The sequence below is a fragment of the Epinephelus moara genome, chromosome 24 (assembly GCF_006386435.1).
Source record: "Epinephelus moara isolate mb chromosome 24, YSFRI_EMoa_1.0, whole genome shotgun sequence".
Lineage (NCBI taxonomy): Eukaryota > Metazoa > Chordata > Actinopteri > Perciformes > Serranidae > Epinephelus > Epinephelus moara.
The window spans coordinates 29,939,543-29,957,829 of record NC_065529.1 but is presented as its reverse complement, the minus strand read 5'-3'; the positions used below and the strand labels follow the sequence as shown (position 1 = coordinate 29,957,829).

General features: G+C 41.5%; 1 protein-coding gene across 4 annotated transcripts in view; it reads left to right on the top strand.

The window, feature by feature from the left end:
- Window positions 1-18,287, top strand: part of cacna2d2a (calcium channel, voltage-dependent, alpha 2/delta subunit 2a) — a 207,921-nt gene that overhangs the window by 140,885 nt on the left and 48,749 nt on the right. For all 4 annotated transcript variants that reach the window (XM_050039173.1, XM_050039172.1, XM_050039171.1 and 1 more), the window contains 2 exons: window positions 13,266-13,397; window positions 13,626-13,683. In XM_050039173.1, the coding sequence (XP_049895130.1) occupies window positions 13,266-13,397; window positions 13,626-13,683 (190 nt within the window). The remainder of the gene's footprint in view (window positions 1-13,265; window positions 13,398-13,625; window positions 13,684-18,287) is intronic.

Genomic DNA, 18,287 nt, shown 5'->3' with positions numbered 1-18,287 from the left:
ACACTCTCTGCCTGCCTCTTTAAAGACTCAAAAACCAGAGCATGTGCAGACAGACAGCCATTTTCACAGTGGTAATTTTTTTTCTCTCCCTCTGTTATTGTCTAGCTCTTCGCTCTCTTTGTTGAACAGGCAGTGTATGGCACCTGTCTGTGACAATGCCCTCCAGCTGTGTCTCCAGACAAATCTTGTCAGAATTAGACACTCTTGGTTCGGGAGGAGATGTCAAAGGCCACAGCTAACTCACAATAGAGCAATCAGGCCTGCACATTGTTCCCGGAGCCATTTTGTGCCAGCTCTGGCTCCCCCGTCTGAAGATATGAGTCAGAGAATAAAGGCCTCTCGATTGAGCCTGGTGGAGACTAGAAGAGTGGATTGGTACGGTGCATGGAATTAGCTTTTTCACTTCTCTTCTGTAGAAAATGTTTACTATTGATGTTGTTTAGTTAGCTCCCATTGCGGGGTCTGCTGTGCTGAGATTGCCAACTGCAGATTTTGTGCCAACTCCATTATGAACATGTGTGCCATGTTTTAGTCATTGCTGATAAATAAACAGCGTTGAACAACATGTCGCTGCCCAAACGTACAGTCATTTTTAAAGATGCTTTGCCATCAAACCAAATGTGCCAGGCACAAATGTTGATATTAGAAACATCAACTTTAAGACGTCAAATGTGCAATGCTACGGAGACGAAGCTGAAGGGGAGCCGCAGTGATTTTACACATCAAAGTCTGTTTACAGGTCTCGGGAAGTGCTACTGCATATGTGGAGGAAAAAAAAGCTGTATAAAGCCTTTTGTGGTTTTTGTGGAGCTGCGCAAAGTCTAGTAAATTCCTCGGTTGGGGCTGAAGAATACAAGTTTGGAAATGAAAGAAAAAAATCTGTTGATGTGGAGTTAGAAAGAAGTGAGCTCACCACACCTCTGTAGAGGCTCAAGGCTACATTAGCCATTACGAGCATAACACACCTTAACTTCTAACTGAACTGTGAGCTAATGTAGCCATAAAATATTGATTTATTGATGGACATCAATACTTAATATGTAAAATAATTTCCGTACTCATTTTATGCAGTGTCGATACACCTGTACTAGCTGGGCTTTCTTGCTCTCTCTAACTGTTAGTGTTCACTACAGTCATTCTGCTGTTCTCTGCAACAAACTGAGAAAAGAAAAGTCACAACTGCAGTGTTATAGCCTTGTTATATTTATCTTTTGATACAAATGTAAAATTGTATGCCCTCAGTGTCAGTTCTTTCCAAAAATTGTATCAAATGTCAATTTTTTTTAGATATTTTATCAAAGTTAGAAATTTCAATATTGTGACAACACACGTGCCTGCAGTTCCAAGTTGTATTTTGAGTAATGTGGGCTCCAGCGTTTGACAAGGAAGGTGAATGTGTAAAAAACAACGTCATCACTGACTCTGTTGCATCGATTTTGATCCTTTTTCTAAAACTGTCCATCATGAGTTTGGCAGTCTTACAGGAGTGCACTGGAATGTAACAAAAATTGGGACTGTCCCACGGTATTAACTCTTTGGAAGGTGGTACCAAAACATCTCAGGGTGGCTCAAACAACCTCTACCAGAATCCCCACAACTATGTCTGTAAAGCCCCGTTTCCACCAAGCAGTACAGTACGGTACAGTTCAGTTCAGTTCAGTGCCCATCTTTTCCATTTCCACTGTGAAAAGTTGTGGGTGGTACCAATAGAACCGTTCTGTACCATCCCCATTTTTGGTCCCCCCTCTGTTGGGGTACCTAGCACACAGATCTGGTACTAAAAGGTGGAGCTGTGAACACTGCAGTCTGTTGATTGGTCATTAGAGGACGGTCACTCTGCTCAGGGCTGAGTTGTGGCTGGTGTTGAGGCTCATGTAACCACTGTTCATACTGTGGAGAGTTTCATCAGTAAACTGTAACTATAAAATGAAAGGATGTTTTGCTGCCTCTCGCAGCAGCTGTAGTCTGAGAAAGAATAACTTACAGTAATTCACTGGGCTGACTGTCGGTGACTAAGGTGGAACGTTAACTTGTAATGTTACTCAATGTTTGAGTTGACGACATGACTCCATCAGCACACCTTAAATTTCACTGACAACTTTGACCATCACTTTAGTTTTTATATGACATACACTTTTAGTAATGAGTGGATCTTCAAGCATTTATAAATATTTTTTTATAAATATGTATTTATAAATTTCAGCTGGGTTATTTGAACTGCAAATATTCTAATCTTCATTCAGAGAGAAAAAAGCGCAGTGGAGTGTCATTTCTGTGTGTTCCGGCAACACTAAACCCCTGAGCTTGCCTGAGATGGACTAAATGCACAAACCTGCTATTTTTAAATATCCCATGGAGAGAGACTCTCACTGCAGCCTGTTTTATTTTATTCTGAAAAATGTTGGCGTGCAGCCTCGTTCTGTGGACGATAAACGAGACGCAGACTTCCATCTGTGTCACTGATAATGAGGAAATACAGTGAGTGCTGGACGGAGCAGTGAGTGACAACAACCCCAACCACATTTAAGAGAACTTTTTGTGGTGGAAACACTAGGGTCTAGGTACCATGTCTGAAGGGTTACTTTTGGCTCCAAAGGTACCATACTTAAAGTGGTGGAAATGGGACTTTAGGAGACAAATTTATTTTGCCAGGCCTTACGAAAGCAGAATTTAGACTGACAGTTACAGGTTTATTGTAGCAGCAGGACTTACTTTACGCACCTGGTGGAGCCCACACAGGCCGGAGTTTACAGAGTGGCATAAAGTCATGACAGCTGCCTTTGAGAATATAAGCAGAACTAGCCGAATATGGCAATTTTTTTCTGGTTCACATTACTGTAGGTGCAACAGGTACAGGTTACAAGGGGAACAGGATGTATGTATGCATATGCACTTTTATGTAACTTAGCTTACAGAAATTTACATCAACCTCATGTCACAGGAGCTGCGTTTGCCTCAGCGAGATGGTGGGAAGAGGATTATTATCTGTATGTCCTTTTCTGCTGCCGTCCCACCAGCAGGAGCCTGCAGGGTGCCTTGGAGAGGATGTCTGAGGAAACTAATGTGGGCGGATTGTTGTCCTTTGGGTCTTGAGAGGTCTGGATCTACAGTATAGTATCTGTGGGTTTAGGATTAGCAGAAGAGAAGCAGTGTGAGTGGGCAGACTCAGCGCTCGCTCCTCAGGGGGAGGCCAGAGGAAAGGCAGAGAGAAAAGAAAAGTGTAGGAAGAATGGAGCACAGTCCACAGTACAGCACAATGTTCAACAGTTGTTGTGAAATCCTCAAGTGTTGTTTATTAGCACTTGCTTGCTCTGTGTCGTTGGAGTGGCTTGCTTTGATTTGTACACATTGTTAATGCGCTGAATAAATTGACTGTTTTCCAGAAAATGGCAGCATGAATTGAGAGTCACAGCAAAATGGGCGTCCTTGGGGATGGACTGGGAGAGAGGCACAGATAGAAGAAAAGATAGTAAGAAAAAAAGGGGTGAGAGGAGAGAGACACTTTAATAATAGAAACCATTTAGAGCAAAAAAAAAAAAAAGCATTTTCTTTTTTTTTTTTTTTTTTATTGTGATCCTTTCAGCAGCTAAATGAGGCGGTGCATGCGTCCTGGTTTGATTTGTCTGCTAGGCCCCATGTCCGTTTATTGAGATTGAGAGTGTTCCCTGAGCGCCGTAATGAACCATTTTATGATTCATTATCCCACTGCTGATTCCTGCTGCCAAGTCTGCAAACTTTCTAATTAGCTTAGGTCAAACATTCATACAGTTTTCCTCTAATTATCGTTGCTTATTACAGAATGGACATCGCAACACAGCCACAGAGGAATAAATTGATGTGGGTGGTGTCGTCAGTGGAGAAACAGGTTTTATTCTCCAAGCGAATGTTACAGAAATGGTGAGGAAGAGGCAGGGATTTGCTGAATAATTGCAGAGGAAGAGCTCTGGGAATATAATCTTTAAAATAATCACTGAAAAATAAGCATGAAAACAGCGAGGGAATACGTAAATTATTCTTCGGCGACTATTTTGTAGATTTAGTGGAATTTTGCTGGTAATTGGACAGAGTTCATATGGTAGATAGAGCATACTAATCCAGATTGGGTCATTCCACAGTCGCATGTCGATTATAACATGTTGAAAGAAGGTTGTAAATCAGCCTTTTTGAAAAGGTAGCAATTATGTGTGTATAACGCACACATTGGTGTGTGACTACATTAGTGTTTGTCTAAGAATAAGCAGCCACTGTTCCCAGCAGGGAATAAAGAAAACCACCAGTGAATGTGGGAAGCCCTTTCATTGAATTTGAAGTTTAAATCCGCTGCATGCGGCGCCTTTTCCAGCGGCCTAACGTCATGTTGTCAGTTTGCTATTGTAGTCAGGCACAGTGAGAAACTTGGTTATCAGAAATGAATAGCGAGGACTGGCTAACTGTGTGTGCAGATGAAAGAGCAAAGCTTAAATGTTTTGCAGGGAGCGATTAAACCACCCACCCCACACACACACTCACAACACAACCATGATTACCACCCCTCCCTGTACTTGACTGTCCCATTGCTCCTTTCTTAGTTTTTGGATCGCACTGCTGGATTCACATGTTTAAAGGAATGCCTCAACCCCCAGATGACCATTTGTTTATTAATTGCTCCCCCGTGTTTCGTCGAATACCTGACGAGAACTTTGTTTTTCTCGCATGCAAATAGTTGATCACAGGAATCTGTGCTTAATAACAGCAAAACTGTATCAAAATATCTGTAAACAAAATCTCACACAATGCAGTATAATCCAAGTCTTATTTATCCAGTTGTATGCTCATTACTTCCCAAACAGACAGCCCTTTTAGTTCCTTGGGGAACAGAACTGAAAGTGGATCTATACTCTCTTTGATGCCACACTCCATTAACAAAAACAGTAATTTTACCTTGCTGAACACAGGAGCTGCTGGTCTATTACTGGCTTGATTAGTTTGTTTGTTTTTGTTATTGTGTGACTTTGGTGTTTTAAAGGGTTAGTTCGGTTTCAGCAAAGCCACACAATAACACAAACAAACTACCAATCGAGGCAGAGGTCGACCAGCAGCTCCTGTGTTCAGCAAGGCAAAATTACTGTTTTTTTCAATGGGCTCTGGCTTTGAAGAGAGCATAGATAAATTTCACTTCTAGTTCAGTTCCCTGTTGGAAAGTGGTGTCTGTTTTGGGAGGTACTGAGCATACGACTGGATAAATGAGACTTCCAATCTCAATTTCAGTTTCATTTATAAAGCACAATATCACAAATTACAATTTTCCTCAGAGGGCTTTACGGCATACAAAATCCCTCTGCTCTTGGACTCTCTCAGTTGATAAGTGAAATTCCCCCCCAAAAAAAACCTTTGATGCAAAAAAAAAAAAAAGTCTGTTTTTTTTGTTTGGATTTGTTTGGATTCTTCGTTCACCAGAGGCATGTGAGAAATGTTTTCCTCATGAATTCAGTGTGACACAGGGTTTGTAACTGATGAACAAATGGTTATTTGGGAGGTGAAGTTTTCCTTTTAGGTTACTAATTACAAAACGAGCTTTACTCTACATATTGCCAACATATTCCAGAGTATATAATAATTTTTCAGATTGCTGTTATGCATCATTGTTTTCCATAACTCTTCCTTGTTGGTGAATTCAGGGATGCTCCAAGACTTTGAACCTGCAATAACTGATTTCTTTAGCCTCTTGGGAACAGCAGAAAAAACCTGTTAGAACAACACTGATTAAGCATCTTTTTTTTTTATTCTATATGGCGAATTTGTTAGCAGACAGTTTATTATTTACACACCTAGCAGTAAATTATGATGGAGTTGGGTTTTTGTTGACCTGGTAGATGTAAGTACAGTGTTCAGTTTTCTTGTAATTTCTGCTTTTACAACCTCCTGAGGGAAATATCTGGCTCTGTACATGCTAAATGCTGCGCTGTGTTAGTTGTGAACTTCGTCTTTCTGCCATTTGCAGACTAAAATGTCATACTTCAAAGAGTGGTCAGCAGTAATATGTATGCTGGGCAGTAGGCTAAAACGTTCAATTATTTATGAGACTTTAATTACCACCAAAGAAAAAATTCAGAATCTAAATCTGCCTGAACCAACAGCAAGCTTCTAGCAAAAAAAATCATCCAATTCACCTTTGTAAAGAGCAAATTGCACAGAGTGTATGTAATGTGCGGTGGAAAATTGAGTGCAACAGATACAGCAGATAGAAAGTCAACTCAGTGTCGTATGAGATTTGAAAAGAAGAGAAAGATTTGCATCTGCGGCTTTTTGTGAGTAAAACTACTTCTGATGTCGCTCAGTTTGTTTCAAATGGATGTGGAGAGAAGTCAGCTCACCTGGTACTGGAGGGACAAAGGCAACTTTTGATAGACAGACTGAGGTTTGTTCACAAGGGAAAGGGAAAGGCAAAGTGAGAGTGAGTAAAGCTTTATTGCTTAGTTCAAATATATGCTGTGGCTCCAATTAGTGAATGCTCCCTCTTTACTCTGTGCCATTGCCATATATTTCCATCATAACACGCTACATTTGTCATCTTAAAGTCATAAGCTGTGAATCTTGAGATTTGCCTTGGCTAAATGTAAAATGTCATCTCCGCGAGTGTGTGTGCGTTCGTGCACGTAGAGTACATGTAGCTTGTATTCGTTTCACACGCCCCAGGTTCCTTCCAGTGGAGGAAGCTTCCCTGTCAACCAACTCACGCCACGCTGGAGATCAACTCAGCCCGTCTCAACATCAAACCAGATTTAAATGTGTGGAAAAAAAGCAAAAGTGATTTGTGGAAGAAGAAGAAGAAGAAGAAAAAAAAAAGAAAAAGAGTGAAAGTCCAAAAAAAAAAGAAAGCGATAGAGAGAGAGGGGGATAAGGGAAATGGGATTTAAAGTTAAACCAAAAGAGAAGAAAGAGAGTCTAAACACTGCGGGCTGTATTTCTGTCGTTCTTGACTTTACAGACTCTCATCTTTCTCTCTGTGCCCATCACCCATCCACCCCTATAGTGTGTGCCCAGTGAAGGGGCACTATCATTTACCAGCACACTAATTAGAACAGTCAGCACAGCACAACTCCACTTCACTCACCACCAGGCTCACAAATTACATTTCATGTGTTTGTTATTTACTGCTCTTCTTTAATTAGAAAGAATATTTGGAGGAGTTCTCTGGAGGTGTGGTGAAATCTCTCCCTTCTTTCTTATTCTCTATATTGAATAATCATCCCTCCTCAGAGAAATTTCCGTTCGCCCCCCCTCCCTTCACAGTCTGAGATTACCATTTAGCAAAACCGAGGTCCTCGCTGACAAATACACTCATACTAAATGCTATTCCTGAGTGAAACTGCTCGAATCCTTCACATGAATTTTAATTATAATGAGTTAGTGCTGCTGTTTTAGTTGCAGAGATATTCCGTTTAGTAAAGCACACTGCAAAAGAATACAAATGAGGTTATACAGTATCTCCTGGACGTTATTTCTCCTCAACCAAGGCTCTCTGGGACGGCTTAGACTTTGTGGATGTGTGAGCTGCTGCCAGTTCCTGTTGCTGCCGTTTTCCTCTGCAGGATGAAAGGTTTAATGTCCAGGCTCTTTAACACTCAGCCAGGCCACAAAAACAGCCCTGAAAGAGGAGAAAAGAAGGAGAGACAGAGAGGACGAGGGGAGATGGAGGGGGAACTGGGTTGAAAACAGAGAGAAAGACAGAAAGGTGGTACATGCAGACACAGAGATGCTGCTGGTCTGTAAAGGCATCAGAATGTGAAGGAAGGTGTCGGTTTATCACCCAAATTACAGGAACACATCATCTCACTTACCTTTAGTGTTATTTGGAAAGTGCTCACAGCGAGGTCTTGAAATTATACAGTGTAACTGGAACACTGTTGCTGGAAATCTCACTTTTTGAGCACCACAAACAAAATCTTATTCATCTTCATTGTTTAGCAAAAAAAAACTTTAAAGGCCGACATCGCACCAACTTCGAATATTATCAGGCCATTAAAAGGTCGTTATCAGTTGCTATGAGAAGACTAGATCTGAGGTAGTGTGACCCTACTCTGCCTCCTGGATGGCGACCTCTAGTGACTGTAGTAATTATGACTGGAGCAAAGACGACATATAAAGAGCAACAAAGTCCACGCAGTGAGAAGGTCAGGGTGGTTGGATGGGTCAAACAAACACAGGACTTTAACCCAGGAAACTGTCGCTGTTCATGTGCTATGTGAAACTGAAAGTCAAGGTTGACGTATCGTTATTGACTTGCATCATGTTACGTTGAGTCGACCAAATGTTAGTTGACTAGAAAGGTCATTGGTCGACCAAGATTTCATTGGTTAGGGTTAGGGTTAGGGTTAGGGTTGTAAATATTCAGTCTGATAAACACAAAAAAGTTGATCATGTTAGTTTAGGGCTACACCTGCATCTGTCTACACACTTATAAACAGCACCTGGAAGAAGATCAGCTCTGCACTCAGGATTTCAAGTAAATAGGCTATATGATGCTTGTTCAGGTTGCTTAGCAACCTCAGACGCAACCTGCCATGCTCTTGAAAGCTGGCACAGAAAAGGCACAAGAGTAGTGCCCAGCGCCTGACCTTCTAGGCGGTTAAAGACACGGCATGTGTACGGCCCCTAATTTACAGGGCTGGTACCTGCGGTTATTACACAGGCTAGTTGATATGTCAGGCAGGAAATCCAAAGTGCCCCATCTGAAGCATTATCATGGCTTTGATAATAACAGATAAAGACACCTTAATAGGCTGAAAACAATTAAAATGGGTTCACCTCTCAAAATCTGGAAAATTTAAAACAGAACTGTTTCACAATGTACATGTGTTGTTGTAGTTAGGGTGACCTGACCAGTGTAATCAGTTTAATCTGAGTCTCTCCTCACTAAATTTTACTGCCGAACATCGACCGGCAAGCTGTAAATAGTCTTTGAATTATAAGAAATGTTAACTCCTCTCATTTTTATGCATTACCTGAATGTACAGTGTATGAAAAATAGCGTTCCCTTTAAGATTTGACTTTGGGAAAATATGCTGTCTGGATATAAACTCACTTAGATTCAAAACAACCTGTATTTGTCTCAGTGTTGCGCTACCTGTCTGTTTGACTAATGTCGCCTATATGTCAAAGTAAAGTAGAATTGTACTGCGCCACTACCACTTAGTCACTCTGTTTAAAAAGCAGAATATGTAAACGCTTTATGGAGTTGACAGTAATAATGGTTATGACTCTTCAAACGGACTTAGCTAATAGCTTTAGCTCCATTATGGCTGTCTTATGAGGGACCACTTGTGTTCAGCTCTGATATATCACAGGCCAGTGTGCCTTTTTTTCTGCTCTGTGTGTGTACAGTAAACGCATGCACCTATTTCTATAATGTCGGATTAATACGGTGCATAAGGCACAGATCAGTTTGGATGGCTCTTTATCTCAGGTATATGAGTGTGAATAATGTGTGTGGGGGGGGGTTGGGGGGTGGGGTCATTGGATAGAGGTGGTGGTGGGGGGGTTGAGAAATGATCTCACGCAGAGATGCTCCATAAATCCCACTCATAATTGTTTCCCTACTTGGTGTGCAGTCTTGCTCCATAAAGGGGCAAAGCCAAGGGTGCTCTAAATGTCAGGGGAGCGGCGCGCTGATGAATTACCTTTTAAAGATATCAGAGAGAGGCGCGTTTCACGTGAAAGATGAGCCCAACACAGAGCCCAGAGGCCCTGTCTGCCTGTGTGAGCATATTTCCCCCCCAGGGGAAATTTGTCTTTTTATCAACTGTCCAGAGAAGTCACAGCATATCCTAAATGAATAAATCAAAGAGAATTAGTTTGCTCTGTTCTCTTATCTCTGATGTGCCCGTTTTTCTGTAGAGATCACCTGCAGATGTGTTTCTGTGTGTGTGTGTGTGTGTGTGTGTGTGTGTGTGTGTGTGTGTGTTTGCAGAGTTGGCCTGACAGTAGAGGTGGCTCACATCTGAAACTGTCTGGATTATTTTCAGCTGGCAACATTAACACACATACACTTTGGTCTGTCTTTTTAACCCCTGACAAGACAAAGTGTGAGTAAAAATACGCAAACACCATTTCACCACTCCATCATGACGATTCAGAAGCCGCACTGTGGTGTGTGTGTGTGTGTGTGTGTGTGTGTGTGTGTGTGTGTGTGTGTGTGTGTGNGTGTGTGTGTGTGTGTGTGTGTGTGTGTGTGTGTGTGTGTGTGTGTGTGTGTGTGTGTGTGTGTGTGTGTGTGTGTGTGTGTGCAGCCCTGGGCAGCAATGCAGCTGATAATCCTTGCATAGCCGGAGTTTGGTTGATGCCTTGATGTTAGTCAAGGTAGCTGAGATGGTGCTAGTTTTAAACTGAGGTCGCAGGATGTCTCTTTGCCCTTGGCCTGTCTGGGACAGCTATCATTACAGACCCAGTGCCTCTCCAGATAAGAGCACCCAGGACTTCACAGCACACAGGCTGCCGCCGCAGCAACCTGCTGTGGTAGCTCATGCTTAAAGGATAATACTTTTTACACATTAATCAGATGGCTCTTTGACCACAGAGCATTGCACGCCCCAGATGAAATTGAAATGCATGGTTTGGTTCCCTGATAATCTCCACACAAACATCAGTAAAATGTAGCCCCTGCTGAAATGAAGCAGAGTCCTGGGAGCGACTGCGGCAAGTTTGAAAATTCATAGTCAAAAATTGCAGAGATACTGAGAGTCTCACTAATTTCTCTCTCCACTTCACTCTTTCTAGTTCCTCAGACCATCTGGGCTGTTGGCAAATGTAAACTCTGTGTTATGAGAGATAGAACATAAAGCTGTTTCACTTTCTAATTTGGGAAGAACGCAGTTAAGTCTGTAGCAGAAATGTCACTGGTACACGCTCCTTAGGGATTATTCCTCGTATGACCTCAAAACAAAAAGCTGACAAAGCATTAGTTTGATAAGATGGAAAATATTGGACTTCTAATAAATCAGAAGTACTGCTTTACAATGACGGTGGAGCCTCAAGTGCTATAAAACAGTGATTAACAAGTTTTCACCGGCAAGTTGTTCACCTACAAAGCAAAGGACAAATGTGATCTATCATTTGTTACGTAATATGAAAACGCTTCAAATAATCAATTCCTTGACCTCTAAGTCTTTGATTCTGCCATTTTCAATTTAGCAGTTTAAAGTGAAGTTTATTTTGTCTGGGGTTTTTTCTCCCTCCTTCCCTCATGAGCGAGAAATTGCCTTTTCGGGCTGTGAAAGCAGCCACTCATTCGTGTTAATTTCTGTGTTGCTTTCCATCAATCGTCCTCCCCCTCTCTCTGGGTTTTTATGTTTATCCCCATCTGTAGGGCTGCCTCTATCCTCCTCCATTCTTCCTTTGTGTTTACGTCTATGAATTTTGAGAAAAACATGTCGAGGAGCTCCCCTTGGTGATGGCAGCAATTTGGCTTTCATATATTCCTATCCTCCAGACACTGCTTAGTGCCGCTGTAGTGAGTGTACGTGCCTGTGTGTGTATGTGTGTGTGTTTGTTTTACAGGATGCTAAAGAGTAATGAAACTTAGCTTTTATTTTGAGCTACAATTTAAGAGAGAGTTCAACAACCTGGAAGTGAACATTCAGCTAAAAATATAAAAACAATATGATTTTTAAGTGATGTCTCATGACTGTGATTATCAGCAGGCCCTCAGCTTACAGTAAAAGAGGTGAGCGGTGGAGGGTGGGGGAGGTCGTGGCGTGTTTCATACCTCTAAACTGACAGCTCGTCAAACAGCGAGCAGTAATTGAAAAGCAAAAGTGGATAATGATCGTTTATATGTGTGAAATTCAAACCAGGGGTTGAGAAAAAGCCGGACTTGTCGGTTCAGGGGTTTGTCTAGCTTTGGTTGGCTGAGTAATTAAATCAGAGAAGCGAGTTCTCCTCAGCTCAGTGCCTCGTCTTGTTTCCTCTTTAATCAGGTGGCTATTAAACCTCTGATTGCACTCCTCATCTTCTGACTTCAGCTTAGCTATTAAACACAGACTGAAAGCATTTTTGGTTTGCGTGCGTGTGTATGTGTGAGGATGCCTATTGTTTCTTGTTGTTAGGATAGAAGAAGCGTGAAAAGCGAAGGAAAAAAAGGAGAGTGTAAATACAATATGAGTGTCTGAAGAAACAAGACGAGGTGACATGGTCGTGATGTTATTCCACCAGCACCACAAGCAGCAAAGTGTTATTCCACTTCTTGTTGACTACATGATGAATACTTCTCCCCACAACCATAAATCCATTTCACAGAGAACCGCTGACCTGTGAGATATATCTGTGACCTCACGTTTTAACTCAAAACACACACGTTGATGCGCTAAGCCGCACATGCACAAGCCGACCAGCACTATTTCTCCCTCTCTTCTCTCCCAGTCATCACGCAGCTGCAAATCCTCTTAACACAGACGCACATTACGTGGACATTTGCAGAGATAGTTTGTATTTCTCTGCTATTGAAAATTCCAAAGTGGCTTCTGCCTCCACACGCTGTGAGTGACACATGACCTCCTCCAAGGTCATCGCAGATTCCTCCTCCTGCACTCCTCAGAGATCACCCAGATTAGACTGATGCCCGGGCCACCGCCGGCCGAGCTGCCTGCATACATCCATTCTTATGTACTCAGCTTACTGCTGCTGGCACGGACAAGGTTGTTCAGCAAGGAGAGTTGACCTTTGGGTTACTAACAGAGAAAACCTGGTGTTTTGCACTTTGCTTATGCTACTTTAAGGACTTATTGTTTTAGTTTTTTACTGAAAAATCAGGAAATTTGTCTGTGTTTATTTTGAATATTGAAAAACAGCTGCAAAATACAAAACTGTGTTTAAATCGGATTATAAAAAAGCATTTTCAGAGCCTGTAGTTTAAGCATTTATTGCTTTTTTTATATTTACTTCGAGGGACTATGGCACAAAATCAGCAACTCATTTACATTTTCTCTCCTTTTTTTCATTTTTCTCATAACCAGAAGCACATCCTGAGTCGTGCTCGTTGCAACAGGACCTTATTTTTCTCTGAAAACTGGGGTTTATAGTGCCCTCTTCCAGGAGGAATCACAACAAGTTAGGATGCATAGGGACATTAAAATCTAGCTGAAAGACTGTTAAAACTTTATCGTCTCCTTTTAAAAAACAGCATCCTTCTGTGATAATGATCAACCGGGAAATAATGGTCTTAACTATATTTGCCAGTTCACGATTGTGGGTCTGATTGTGTGTGTTTATTTGTGTGTGTGTTCTTACAGCCCCAGTCATCCTAAACGAGCTAAACTGGACCCAGGCGCTGGAGAGGGTCTTCATTGAAAACCGTAAGGAGGACAGCTCACTGCGCTGGCAGGTGTTTGGCAGTGCCACAGGAGTGACTCGGTACTACCCAGGTAGGCCGCAGGAGACTGAGTCAACAGCCCACCTTATAACTCACGGCCAGATAAAGTCTAAATTGACCCGAGTGCTCCTCGGCGGCAGAACATTGGCAATCTCTTATCAGATGGCTGTTCTAGTAACTCGATAGACAGAATGAAATTATGATTACTTTGATATAATCTGATATGAAATATCCTACAGTGCACCGTGCGGCTTATAACTTATTTTCTGGCTCTCTCCAGCCACTCCATGGAGGGCACCCAACAAGATTGACCTGTACGACGTCCGCAGAAGACCTTGGTAAGTGCCATCTTTATCAGGACCTCGATCAGTATCAGTGTGATTTTATTTCATTTCTTTCACTGTTAATGCCTACTGGCCATTTTGGGAAAAATACCCCAAAAAACATCCATTATCCTCAACATTTTTCAAGTTTTCAGAGCTTTTTAGTTCCTAAATCGGCACATTTGGACTTTCAGGGGCATTAATGGTAATAGAAAGAACACAGATACTGGTGTTGGTGCACCTCTGAATAATTATCATCCAAAATCCAAGCTCTGGCTTTTAGTATAACAGTGGAAGAGTTGTTTGCTACTCATTTTGGATTTGCACATTCAAGTTTGACTTAAATAAAGTAGCATCAACGGATATAAAGTAGACATTATAAACTGTTTTTACTGATGATGACTAAACCAGCTCCAGACATGGTAAATTCTCATATATATCTGGCGTATTTCAAAGAATATACATCTCAATTTGCTCTCAATTATCCCGGTCCAGATGAGTGTTGGAAGGTGTTTGTTCTGGGCACCAGGTGAGTCCAGCTGAGCGTTGAGAGTGAAGGAGATTGTCTCGCTTGAAGCGGACAGCCTCTAACCAAAACAAACAGCAGCAGCAGAGTAAAAGTGCAGAAAATTGCAGAAATTTAACTTGTCATCGCAACACCTGTGCTGTCAGCAGCGGCACTGTCATGCTGTCTTAATATTGTGACAAACTGTTGGGATCTGATCGGAGTCCTCCTCGCACACGCTGTTAACACGTTTGATTTTTAGTGCGTGTGTTGTAATGGAGGCGTCTGCTCACTTTGCCACTGCATGTGGTATTTGTTGTTATACTTAAGATTATTTTAGGTCTTCTCATCCTCATAATCTTATTAATTCTTCACTCAGTCCTGGAGTGAAAAGGAGTAACCTACTTACATGCAGCTATTTTTCAATTATTACATGCACTTCACTAAATTAGAACACTCTCTACCAGACGTGGGAGTAACTCACACATGTGCAAGTCACAAGTTTTAACCTTCAATTCCCAAGTTACCATGATGAGAATCAAGCAAGTCAAGTCCCTGCTATGAGTTAAGACTTAAAAAACACGTTCCTGTAACTTTCATTATGGGTGATGTCAGGGGTGTCAAATGTACAGTCTGCAGGCTGAAACCGGCCCGCCAATGGATCTCATCCAGCCTTTCGGATGACTGTACGAAAGACATGATCATAAATACAACATTCTTGTCCCCCAGTTTCATCAGCCGTTTATATTCTATCATAATAATGCCTTCAAACGGCTCAGATCGAGCTGACAGGGGGAGCTAGTGACAGACTTAGCAAAGTGAGCGGAAGGATGTGAGACTACCTTGTGTTTTCAAAATAAGGTGTTCTAAAATACATACAACAGTATGGAAATACGATTAATTTGATTATTTTCAGAGGAAGTGTAGTATTAATTACCAGTGTCTCTTATAAATTAAAAACTAAATACCCGTAACTTGTAAAGGAAATGTCTTTAGTTTTTGATTTTTGGGTCGCTGGAAATTTTGATTTTGAGGACATATCTGACAACATACAGACACATAATTCAAGTATTTTTACTGTATCAGTATTTAGAGATATTCCAAAGTAAAAGTCCCACATTTCCAACTTGAAAATCTGAAACTTGAAGAGCCATAAAAAAAACCCCAAAATGCTCCATAATTCCTGACAATAACTGAAATATTTGAGTTCAGGATTTCACACTACACTCATCTGAAAAATCAAGTATCTTTACTGCATCAAGGTTTATATATATATACATATATATGAGTGGCAGACCTTGCATACCACTGTTCCTTTCTTACTATCTTCATCGACATCATAACCCTTGAACATAAATTTTATCATTCTGCATGATCTACCTACCTCGCTGGTCTGTTGCATCCCTGTGGGTTGCCAGGTTTGCGCACATTGCACTCAAAATCACCCAATTGTGTTAAAAAAAAAAAAAGTAACCTCTCAATATCTAGAAATATTTAAATGTTTAAATAAAAAATCAAGTCTCAAATCATGAATATTAATTAAAAGTAGAGGTTTTTTATCGGTGTTAGTCAAGCAAGTCTCAAGTCCTCAAATTTGCAACTTAAGTCTGACTCGATTTTCCCACTTCTCTCTACAGTTGTAACATAACCTATGCACCAATACAGTAATTTAAAAAATGCTTCTGAGGATGCCCTTACAGAAAACAAGTTAAAAACGACATTTTTCTATATTTTTCTATAACTTTATATATAAATATAAAGAGGGCTACATGAATGTAAACACTCGCACAAAAAAGGTTTAAATCCTTAAACACAGCCTTACATTAGGATTCCTGTACAGTGCTTTGTCTCTGGCTCCTGTAGACCTCCCGTGCTCCTTACAGCAGGCAGCTAAATAAAGGATATTGTTTAGTGGAATGAGATCAAAATGTTTCCCCGACCCGTATTTATCTCAGTAAGTGATAATGTTGATGCATTGTCTTTTGCTACAAGGACAAAGCAAGATAGAGGCTAATGTCTTTGTTTAAAGTGTCCACCTTTGCCTGTGGTTCTCTGTGCAACAGCTGATCCCTGCACAGAGTGCTGGGGCGGGCGAGTGTGACGGGCTGGACAGAACTAGGCTGCGTTCGGCCAAACAGCCCCCTTCACCCAGCCGCCCAAGCTTCCTGTCCGCCCTTCCACTTTCAATCTACCTGCCACTGTCACATCGGCTTTGTGGCAGCCCTGCCTGTTGCCTGGTTACAGGTTGGAGTGAACTGGACATAATCATGACAGCAATGTTGATTAGACCTGACCCCGTTTTCCATCTCTGTCTGGATCCAGCTCAGCCTGAGTGGCTGTTTGAGGTCAGCCCGGCCTGTCAGATAGAGTCAACGAGCTCAGGCCAAACAAACAAAAGACAAGCAAAAGAAGCTTTTTGCATTCTGATGAAGTTCACATGAAAACTCAAAATGGACAATCTTTAAACATCTATAAATGCAGCCACATCTGAAAGAGAATGAATGCGTTCATCTTTAGAAGTAAATTAAATGTAACTTCAGTCACTCATTTGATGTGGGGTTTAAAGGCTCAGTCAAGGTTCAATTTATTCATCCATAATAACATGGAAATTACAGTGCTCCCATCCTAATCAGCCAGCACTGGGTACCAAAACATAGCAACATAAATACCCATAAAATGAAATAATAGATAAAAACAACATAAAACTACATTCCATAATAATACTGTTTAAAAGAACCGTCCAAACAACAACATCAAAACAAAGATAAAAATAAATTAAAATCACAGTTTGGAACCTCCCTACTGTGCAAAGTTATGGTTGCACTGTTGTTTCTTCTGTTGGATAAAAGAGAATAATAATCAGCCAGTTAGTTGAGACAGTAATTTTTTAACCATGTATAGTAAATTGCAGGTGTATTTATTTATAACTGATGAATTTAATCTGTCAGTTTAGGTGTGATAGCAGGTTCTTATTCGGGTGACACTTTGGTTTTTGCCTTTTTTAACAAAAAAAAATTAACGCCTAACAACTTGATGTGCAGTATCTGCAATTATCAGACTAACGAGGTGTTCCCTGACAGTTTAATAAACACCACAAGTCTCCCCAGTGCTCCTCTGTCACGGTGGCCAACACTGTAAACATAAAAAAATGCTGAAAAACACAAAGCACTGTGTAGCAGGATAAGTTAAAACAGCGATTCTGTCTCTGATCAGTCAGCGCGACAACCCAAGTACACCCGAGTTTAATTCTCTTACACATGTGACTTGGGGACAGGAAGGAACAAGGAAAGAGAAAGATGAGGGGGACTGCTGAGTGTCAGCAGCACGTGTGACACGGTTAGACAAAGGAAGAGGTGTATTTTTGCAGAACACCTTGTCACCCCCCCTGGTCTTCCATGTTTGTCACTCCCGTCGAGCTTTCCTCATGCCAGAGCCTTAGACATTCCTTTGGCCCGTTGCTTAGCAACATGTGCCCAGCTGCGCTGAGTGGCGGGGCCGTGGCAGGGAGTGTCATGATATGTCAGGTCAGACTTGTGTGATTATAGTCTAACATGCTGTCTCCCCGAATGACATTCAGCTGAGAGGTCGGCCAATCACACACACGTTAAAAAAACAGTCGGGGGGGGGGGGCTTACAGTAGGTAAGCCCGTCATGTGTGCTTATGTGACAGCGATAGATAGCAGCATCCGTCACGGGGATGGTAACACAAACAACAACATGAGCATTTCAGCAAGTCATACGGATGCTGAACATGCACATCACCTGGTGTTAAATTCAAACTGACGTTTGAATTCTTCTCACTTTTTGTGCAAGGAAATATAAACTATAATTAAACTACAGCTAATGTGTAAGCCTAACACCCCACCACCTCCCCCACTCTACTGCCCCAGGATAAAACTGTTTTTGAAAACAGCGCTAAGCTTCTGGCATCTGGATGGGTGTTTCCCATGGTAACAGTTGAGTGACATCTGAGAGCCGACATTGCTAGGAGACACGCTGTCAATTTGTCATGTGCATGACTAAGGCACGTCATTATTAAATAGCGTGTGAACGTATGTTGCAACACACAAGGCCACTGTGGCCACAGGTGATGATTACAGCATCAGGGTAAATA